This window comes from Sminthopsis crassicaudata, chromosome 3 (assembly GCF_048593235.1).
Source record: "Sminthopsis crassicaudata isolate SCR6 chromosome 3, ASM4859323v1, whole genome shotgun sequence".
NCBI classification, from domain to species: Eukaryota; Metazoa; Chordata; class Mammalia; order Dasyuromorphia; family Dasyuridae; genus Sminthopsis; species Sminthopsis crassicaudata.
The window spans coordinates 169,252,310-169,262,424 of NC_133619.1; the positions used below are offsets into that span (position 1 = coordinate 169,252,310).

A 10,115-nucleotide genomic window follows, 5' to 3' on the forward strand; every position below is an offset into this window, starting at 1 on the left:
CTAGTTTCGGTTTACTTACTTGATTGGTGGGGGTGGGATTTTGGTGAAGAAAAAGGATTGGCAATTTTCAAGGCTTTAAATAGGAGGGATCAAGGACTGAGGGGTTTGCAGATCCCTAAAGAAAAGGGCTCGTGATTAGAAAAAGAGGCCAGAATAAGTTCGGGGGGGAAATGGAGTTTGTTAGGGACATGGGATTGTTGGCGACTGGGAGAAACGCTAGACAGGGGAGACAGGGGATAGTGGTTTGCCAGCCAAGGGGGTATGGTGGAGGTCTCGTAAGTGATTTCTGTTCGGCTCTTTTCTCCTCTCTTTGGAAAAGAATAAGCAAACTCCCAAGACCCTTTGTCTTCAGAGCGTTCGAAACTGAACTCCAGAGAAAGACACAAAGGGACGGCGGGAGGGAGGGTGGCAGGAAACTGCGCAAGCGCACAAGTCATTCGGAAGGCTGGGAATGGTAGTCCGGCTCTCGAACAGGGAAAGGACATACATTCTTCCCTCCCCCTCCCCCCCGTTACCAATTCGTGGTGCGCATGTACACTCTTGACAATTCTTCCTCACCAAACTCCCCACTTCATCCCCTAACCTCCGCCCTACCGAGGACCCGGAGCTCCAGTAAGTAAAATCCTGAAATGAATTGTCGGTGTTCGCCCCTCCCTCTCTCGATCCTTCTCTCTGATTGGATTGTGTGGCTAAGAGAGAATGGCAGATTGGTTCCTGGAGTCGCCACTCTTGATAACGTCATACTTATACACCGTTACGGAGTGGGAGGAGATGCTGGGGATAGTTTAAGGGGGAAGTAACGGGGCCGTTCACGCACTTGGTAGTAGCTGTGGCGGGGCTGCTTCCGCAGTTTAGCCAGCCCGGTCAGGGGCGGAGCTAGCATATGGGAGGGCGCGACTGTTCCAGCTCCTAGGCGGGCTGTCAGCGCCGCCACCTCAATTTGGCCTCCTAGCCCAAAACTCTCAATAAAGTTTGTGGCTCAAGTCGGCCACCGCCTAGCCCTAGGATCGCTCGGTTTCACTACCCTCTCACCGACCCCCGTTCCCCACTCACACAGACACACACAAGCCCCAGGTTAGAAACCCCAAATTTCCCACCTGAACACAGGCCATGGAGGAGCCCGAGCTATCCTCACCGCCCCCCATTATGCATCGTGAGGGTAGAGAGGGAGGCCGGGAGGAGGCGGGGCTGCCGTTGCCCCGGAAAGGGAGGGGGGAGGGGGCCTCAGGGTGGGAGGAGGGAGTGGAAAGGAGATGGGAGGGGGAAGAGGGAGGGAGGGGGAAGGGGACGCGCATGCGCCATGCGTGGCGGGGCTGAATGTTTCCCAAGTGTTTGAAACTGGTATTTGGGTTTTCCACGTTGGATAAGTACGGCGCATCGAGTGGCGAGAAGGCTGTGCTCTGTTTCTCTCCTCCCTCCTCCTCCTTACCGACCCGGAACCGGAGCCGGTACTGGCAGGGAGAAAGACAGACACACACACGCACAAATACATAGAAGGCAACTCGGCTTCGCTGCTGCTACTCCTCTCTCCTCCCTTCTGGGTGTGTGTGCGCGCTTCGTACGCTCGGCTCCCCCCTCCACTCCTCCCCCCCACCATCTGGGAGGGGGGGCCTGTGCGGTTGTTTTAATTCTCTCCCCCCACCCCTCCGCCTCTCCGTTTCCCTTCCTCCCCAGCCGACCCTCAGCTTGTTCTTACAGCTCCTGTGTGCGAGTTACCGGAGCGACAGCCGATCTCTCCGCCGCCGAATAGGCGGGGAGGGGGGGCCTGGGGGGAGGTGTCTCTCCTCGGTCTCTCTCCGTTTCGCAGGAGGAAGGGGAAACGGAGCAGCAGCAGCAGATGTAGCTTTCTTGGGGGGCTGAGAGCTGGAGACCGCGGGGGGTGGGGGGCAGGAGTGCGAAAGAGCTTTGCATTTTGCAGTGCTATTTTTTTAGGGGGGCGGGGGGTGGGGGGTGGAGGAAGCGGAAAGCAGTGCAGAGTCGCCGGGGACCTTTCGGGTGAACCATGTTGAGTCCTGCAAACGGGGAGCAGATTCACCTGGTGAACTATGTGGAGGATTATCTGGACTCCATCGAGTCCCTGCCTTTCGATCTGCAGAGAAACGTCTCCTTGATGAGGGAAATAGACGCGAAATACCAAGGTAAGAGCTGGGGGTGATGGATGGGGCGGTTGGTCGGGTCCCTCTTATTTTTCCCCTAGCTCATCTGAGTGTATGTGTGATTGTGTGAATGCTCCTACCCCTTTCCTAGTCTCTTACACCTCCCTCCTCTCGGCCCCTGGTTAAGAAGGGTAGTTGAATTTTCATTAGGGGTGGCCGAAGCTGAGGGGGCAAGTAATGTTATTGAGCTGGAGAGAGCTGCACAGGGGGATCTGCAGCGGTAGCTCTTGTCATGGGGCGGAACAAAAGGTCTTCAGCTTCTTTTATTCACCAAGGTCTTTCTGTGTAAAACATGGGACAAGAAAGAAGGAGGAGAGAAAGAAAGGTCTTAATTTAAGCTAGACTACAAGAACAGCTCTTCCTATAGAGGGGTGATGGTGAGGTAGCGTGTACTGGGGTGTATGGTGTGTATGTGTATGTGTGTGTGTGTGTGTGTTTAATGGGGGGTAGCAAAGGGGGAAGTGCAGGGTGGACACAGATTACAGCACAACAACATTGAGGAATGTAGTGTTCATTATGGCTGTAGTAGCAGTGGAGACAGAGGCTGATAGTAAAGAGGCTGTTCGAGAAGAGGTTGCTGCTGTTGGGCAAGGTTGTCTAGTCCAAACCAGGACTACGTCCCTCATGAGAAATGCCCGCACCCCCATCCTCATCTCTTCCCCCTGATATCCCCCACCCCATCACCAACCCATCGGGTGGTCTTTAAACCTAAGTGTTACATAAAGTAAAGGGGGAATAACATACTCTGTACTGCACGGTTTCTGTACTGTTGTCTTTTCCTCCAGCCCCCCTCTTGCACTTCCTCCTCTTCAGTGCAGACTTACTAAGACTGATCTGCTTGGGAAAGGCTTGCTGGGTGTAGTTTGCAGAGGGTCTGAAGGAAAGGTTTTATGCAGTGTGTGTGTGTGTGTGTGTGTGTGTGTGTGTGTGTGTGTGTGTGTGTGTGTGTGTGTACGTACATGTAATGGGGGAGGAGGGTGGGAGGGAAGCCGAGGAAATCGCGGATCCATATTGTGCTCACGAGGAAGCAGGGAAGAGGTTAAGACACGTAGAAAGGTAGCAGGGGGTTTGAATGTGTGAGTCTCTATAGATCTAAATGTAAGAAGTGTATTGGGGAAGGGGGTTACAGGGAATGCCCGTAGGGAATTGTTTGCTTTTGGGGAAACTTTTCTCGGAGGTCACTCGCCATGGTGTAGGTTGTGGTTGGATCGGTTGTGACTGAAGAGCCTCACTCTTAGTTTTCTAATGTTTACGGTTTACTGGGCTGTGCTGCAGGGAGCGGGGAGGGGGGGGGCGGGGAAAGCAGTGGCTTACCCCCCAAGAACCGAGACCCCCTCGTTTGAAGGCGCCCTGTGCGCTCTGCCGGATAGTCAGTTTCGCAGCGAATTTTATAGCTCACTCTATTAGCATATTGCGGAACGTCCCCGCCTCAGCCTCTTAGTAATTGGCCATGACGTTCCCCATGGAATGTCCTTATCACTTCACCGCCGGGCTATTGGTCCCTGAGATGAAGGGGGTGGGTTGTGCCCAGTGACTTGCCTCGCTCTCTGTTTCCGCCGCTTTCCTTTTTTTTTTTCTCCCGGCTAGGGCGGAGGAGGATTTGGGGGGAAAGCGGTGAGGAGTGTAGAGGTCGGATTGCTTTGAATATCTCGAAGTCCTCTTGCCTCCTGCCTCAGATTGGTAGTTTGGGCTCCGCGGGCTGGGCCAGTCCCTCTGCATCTGGCCATGGATTGGAGCTTTCCCTTTGGAAGGGCGTGTCCCTGAGCCTAAGCCTTCCTTCACTTGCCGCTCTGATAGGCGCTCTCTTTCAAGGAGGAGGAGGGCACAGGGTGGGGCGGAGGAGAGGTGGAGCAGTTCTGACCTGAAAACTCTGTCCCCATTGGCTAGTCCGGGAGGGGTTGGACGGATTCCGGACCAGGTCAGATTTTTAAGTTCGCCATTCCTAGGACACCAAAGAACTCCGGCTGCTTCCGGCCGGGAACAATGGCTGCGTGTCATGTCCGGCCGTTAGAGCACGGGAAGGTGGGCGGAGGTAGCGGTTGGTGGCGACTGTACCTCTGGCCACTCCCCTGGGCCGGGGCTCGGGATATTCCCCCTGGTTAGGTGGTGCACTTAGACGGCTTGGAGTTCTGGCAAGCCTCGGGGGGGTTGCGTCAGGGCCGAGATGCTTGAGGAAGCCGGCCTCTTCTCTTTGCCTCCTCCTCCTCCTCCTCCTCCACAGGTTTCGTCACTCACCCAGTGGTGGGCGCCGCCACTCGCGTGGGCCCTGGGGACAGACCCGCGCTCCTCGCGCAAGGGACCGAAGCGCTTTCTTGCCTGTGGTGCAACGTGGGAAAAGTGAGTGCCCGGCGAGGCCTATTGGTGTAGGCTAGCACGCGCGCGCGTACATCACTGGCCGGGGGGAAGAGGTGTTGATACGGCAGGGAGGCTTTCTGAGTACCTGCTGTGACTTCGCCCTCTTGCCAAAAGGTTTTGGTAAGGATCTGGCCGGCCTTACCGGGCTGCTCCTTAATCGTTTCTGTTTGCTCCGAAGCTCTTCCTCTGCTGTGCTTTCCGGGGTGAAGTTGTGTCGGAATAGGATTGGCTATCGGCAGCGGGCGGGTTTTGAGCCGGCCTAGAGTCCCCCATTCCCGGGGTGGGTAGTTCTCCCTGAGGCCTTCGAATCCCTCGATCCAGAAGTGGAGATGCCACTGGGCCACCAGGCCACCCTTAACCTTTGACTTGGTTAGTCACCAAGGGTATACAGGGCATTTGTGAGGCCGTGGATCTATCATAAGAAACGGTGGTGCAGGTTGCTTTCTCAGAGAACATCCCCTTATTACCACCACCCCAATTTATTCTCAACTGATTGACTCTGCTCTCTGAGACCAAAAAGAGTAGTGGTGGTGGTGGTTGTGTCCAACGAAGTAAACAGTTCTGCCTTGTCACTATTCCATATTTATTAATTAACCCCACTGACTTAGACTGGACTGCTTGTCGGAGTCATGGATGGGAATCATTACTGGTGTAATTTTCTGTGGTAGGTTTTGAACTATGCAATTTTAAATCCTTAAATGCTATTTTTAGGGCTACAAGAAGCCTTCACCCATTCTGTGACTATCGTAAAAGGTAGATGATACTTTTTCCTGATGATGATAATTTACTTTTCTTAGACATGAATATAAAGCTTAAATGCAAATCACTTTACCTCTTTGAGCTTCAGATTATCTTGTTAAATGAAGTGCCTCTCTTTTAGCTTTAACATTCTGTGATTGAGATATTGGCATATTTGACAAATTAAATTGATTGGGCTAAGTTTGCCTTTAAGATTAAATGAAAGCTTAATGATGTATTAATGTGTTGTCATATCTTGTTTTACATGTCATTCATTGATCATAAAGAAAATGCGCGAATTTGTGCTTAGAGGACAGGCTAATCCCAATGATATTTTTAAAGACTTTAAATTTAATTTTTTTCAAAAGTAGAGAACTCCTCAAAAAAGATGTTCATTTGTAGGAGATTTGCCTTAATGAATACAAGTAATCTATTTATAATTAGCTGATTGTGCATGCGTGCGTGTGTGTATGTATGTATGTATACACGTGAATCTGTCTGTTTAAAATTCACTGCATACTTAAGTCATTTTATATTTGGAGACATTCTCCTCCCTCTCCTGGCTACTATCTCTGGAACTTACTAACACTAAACTTAAATCCAAATTCTTCATGAAAATGCTCTGCATTGTAAAGACCATGTTACTGCAATCTTAGTAGGAAATTTCTTAAAAGAGTTGTGAGAACCTGAAGGTGAAATGTCAGGACAAAAAAAGGGTGAATTTTGTAACTTTTCTATGTTATTTGGCATTATCCTCCTTCCTATTTTGTAGATTTTAGTGCTTGATTTTATTGGGTAGGATTTTCCCCCCTCACAAGTGAAACTTGTAAGTTATTTACTGTCCTGTTCATATACTAATCAATAAGTACAAGTGACTCTTAACTCTCTGGTGGCCAATGCAGCAATATTACTGAGTCAGACTTACAGCTAAAAGGTATCTATCTAGTTAGCTGATTACCCTCCAATTTATAGATGAGGAAATTTAGATTAGGAAACATTGAGTGGCTTACCCCAGATTACATAAGTAGTCACCATAGGTACTAAAGAACGCAGGTTCTCTCTGTAATACTTTTCTTACATTTTTAGATATCTTGAGATAGCTATAGTATTACATTTTATTTTAGTAGTACAGTGGTGTTAGTTTTCTATTTCTTTGAAATACTACTTAGTTAAAATTTTAATTTTACTATGAACAAAAAGCTTTTTTACAGATCAGTGGAATAATGCTACTTGTAGAAAATGGGAAATTTGTGTTTAACTTTGAATTTTTTTAATGAAAGTTATAGTTGTATTTGCCTGCATTAGGAGGTGACTAGATAAATTGGTTTCCTAAGGACAGTTCCTACTTATATCAGAACTTCAATTTGGGGATATTGCCTAAGGAGGTAGCAAAACAAGTTATTTTTTTGTCTCTGTCTCAGTAATCATAGAAGTTGTTCTGAAATACATTTTTATTGTAAGTTAGAATGATTTTTTTTTTTTACCATCTCTTTTTAGATGACATAGTTTAGATTTTGAAAATAACATTTACATTTTATGTATTTTAACATTGGACTTGATATAAATATGTTTATAGACTTGGGAAGCTAATATTTTAAAAGACTATAGACTTTACAGAGAATAGTTTCATTCCATTTAGCTTAATAGTACTGAACAGGGAAAAATCTACTTTTGAAGTTTTAATCTGCATACTTAAAGTAAACTTGATAATCCTGATTAATTTCTCTATTGCATTTAGTACAGTTAAAAGCAATTATGTCTGTAAAATAATTTCATTAAATAGTTATGTTCCCCAAATGCATTTTTAAAGAACAACAACTAAATATATCAGTTGTTTATTAGTATGTTCTCTGAAAAGTTTAAATTTAGTATTAGGGCTGCATTTTTGTGTTGATGTGTCGGGAAGGTGAATCAGTGGGGGGAAATTCCCCATAACTGTTTGAATTTTGAGTCCTGAGATCAAGAGTAATTGAATTTGTCTTTTTTTTTTTCTTATCTGTATAATGGACACATTACTCCTTGTAGACTTGGGGATAAAAATGTTATCCGTAAATTAATTTAATTACTTGTGGATAAGGAAAGGAATATACCACAATATGTCTTTTATTGTTTCCTAACCCATGTCCTATCTTATAATTTTTAAAAATGAGTCTTCCTTAAAATATGAAAATAACTTTAGTTTTATAGTTATGTTCTAATACAGCTTATAGTTGGCAGAACCAAGATTAGGACTTAGATCTCCTGGCTCCTACCCATTGCTCATTGTGTACCACATTGTACTTAATTTCTCAGGTTATTTCCATATATTTGTGGCCATTCCCCCCCCCCCCCATTTGTATAGTGAAAAACTTAGTAGTTTCTGTCTCGAGCCTTGTTTAAATTCACAGATTGAGTTAAAATGAGTACAAACATAAATTCCTCTACTTTAGTATCAGTCATCTTTATAAATTAAACAAAAGCATTAAGTCATGGAACTACCTAGAATATCATTTAATTTACTAGAAAATAGTAAGATCTGGCATCAAATATTTCTTGTTAGAAAGTTTTTCTATTAATTAGCAGTCCCCAAAAATCTTTTGTGCTTATAAAGTCATTAGGAATGTTTTAAGTGGCAAGTTGCTAAATCTAAAATTTGCTGGTACTTATATTCCTAGATTCTAGCATTTTCCTTTGTAGTTACCCTTTTAGAGTATGAGACATTATAATGAAGACTTGTTTCAGTCCAAATAGAGAGTATAAATACTTTTTGTAGTATAAATATAATGTTATTTTCCATTGCAGAAATCTTAAAGGAGTTGGATGAATATTATGAGAAGTTCAAACGAGAGACTGACTCAGTGCAGAAGAGGAGAGTTTTACACTGCATTCAAAGAGCATTAATTCGGAGCCAGGAACTTGGAGATGAAAAGATCCAGATTGTTAGCCAAATGGTGGAATTAGTTGAGAATCGGACCAGGCAAGTTGACAGTCATGTGGAACTTTTTGAGACTTGTCAAGAGACTAATGACACCACGGGCAATAGTGGCAAAACCAGCCAGGATAAATCTAAGAATGAGACAATCACTCAAACTGAAAAGCCTAATAATAAGCGATCTAGGCGGCAGCGCAACAATGAGAACCGAGAGAATGCTTCTAATAATCACGATCATGATGATATCACCTCAGGAACTCCAAAGGAGAAAAAAGCTAAAACTTCAAAGAAAAAGAAGAGATCCAAGGCCAAAGCAGAGAGGGAGGCCTCCCCTGCAGACCTTCCTATTGATCCAAATGAACCAACATACTGCTTATGTAATCAAGTCTCCTATGGAGAAATGATAGGTTGTGATAATGATGAATGCCCAATTGAGTGGTTTCACTTCTCATGTGTAGGACTTAATCATAAACCAAAGGGCAAATGGTACTGTCCCAAATGTAGAGGGGAAAATGAGAAAACAATGGACAAAGCACTGGAGAAATCTAAAAAAGAAAGAGCTTATAACAGGTAGTTTGTAGACATTTATTTTATAATAGTGAGGGAAAAGAATAAAACAAACCAGTGTATTTATTACCTTTACCACCTTTGTGGAGGTACAAGGATTGTAAAATGTATATTTTTAAAGAAAGTTGGAAAATAAACCATTCCTGTTATAGGGATGGCAGTGATTTGTTTGGTTTTGTTTTCATTTGGTACATCTGAACCAAGAAGTGGTCTGTGGATCAACATTTTTTTTTTTAACTCCAAAAATAGATTTGGATAAAGCACCCAAGTGAGTCAAAAGGCTCAGATTTCTTTTCGTGACCGGGAAGCACTTAAGCCCATTAAAATATAGATGAAAGAAAATAATTTCACAAAGCCAATTTTTTTATCTAAGGAAAATACTATTTACCTTAACAAAAAATTGGAAAATGTTTAGCCAGATGGCTGTATTTGAATAAACATACAGCCTGCTGCATTTTTAAAAATAACCAATGTGACATTAAACAAATGACTCTTGCTACTATAGTACGTGTCAGTATAACAGTTCAATAACAAAAGTTTAGGGTTAAAAGATTATTTTTTAAAAGAGAAAATGGTTAAATTTTACATGACAATATTTTATATACTGGCTCATCCCAAAGGGGCCATTTTAAAATGATTGAGTACATTTTATATTTAACCAGAAAGCAATCTAGCAGTGGAACTCTTAAAACACACAAAAAATCAAGCTTTATACTGTCACAAATAATAGTGTAGCAATCTTTAATTTGTATAAGTGTATAAATGTAAATTTCTGAGTGGACTTGCACTTACTGTATTATAATCGGAAATGCAGCCAAATGCCGTTGTGAAACCAATGTGCATTTCCTTCTGTATGTATGAAAGTTGTACAGCTGTGATATTAAAGAATAAATCAAACTTTGAACAGTTTGCTCCTTTAATAGTATTTAGTATTCCTATTTTTAAAAAATTGCTTAATAAAATATCAGAAGTATTAACAAGTTGATCAGAAGCTGAGCAGAATCTATACCTTTAGTCTACAGAATATACTACTAATTAAATACTAGATACCTTAACAAATGAATGTCTTAAAACTATTTACGTCTTACTTGCATCCTACCCAAAGCTTTAGTTTTTTCCTCCAAAATCTGCTTGTATGTTGGGGAAAAATGGTGTTTTATTTCTAATACAAAACAACTTGCCTACTTTTTTACTTCAACTTTAAAATTGGTAAAAATTGGTTCAACGTACAGTTTTTGCTATTAGTGTGAGGTTACCTCTCCGAGAATAGTTAGTGCAATTAAAAATTAGCTGCCTTTATCATGGGACATATATATACACATACACATACATGTATACATGTATGTATATATATATAAAATTTAACAGTATTACTGCCAAACAAGTCT

At 43.7% G+C, this 10,115-nt stretch overlaps 1 protein-coding gene across 2 annotated transcripts; it reads left to right on the forward strand.

The window, feature by feature from the left end:
• Positions 1-515: 515 nt before the first annotated feature.
• ING1 (inhibitor of growth family member 1) lies at positions 516-9,628 on the forward strand. Of its 2 annotated transcripts, none has more exons than XM_074299545.1 (2): positions 516-612; positions 8,031-9,628. In XM_074299545.1, exons 1-2 carry the CDS (start codon positions 531-533, stop codon positions 8,732-8,734), a joined length of 786 nt encoding a protein of 261 aa, XP_074155646.1. In that variant the 5' UTR covers positions 516-530; the 3' UTR covers positions 8,735-9,628. The 2 variants fall into 2 exon arrangements, with proteins under 2 accessions (XP_074155646.1, XP_074155645.1); XM_074299544.1 differs by lacking the exon at positions 516-612 and adding an exon at positions 1,241-2,138.
• The last annotated feature ends 487 nt before the right edge of the window (positions 9,629-10,115 follow it).

What these genes read in the sequence shown, in the direction of transcription:
- ING1 (XM_074299544.1), top strand. Translation starts at nt 2,003, where the DNA reads ATGTTGAGTCCTGCAAACGGGGAGCAGATTCACCTGGTGAACTATGTG. An exon ending in AATAGACGCGAAATACCAAG is followed by an intron (nt 2,139 to 8,030) that starts GTAAGAGCTGGG and finishes TTTCCATTGCAG; the next exon opens with AAATCTTAAAGGAGTTGGAT.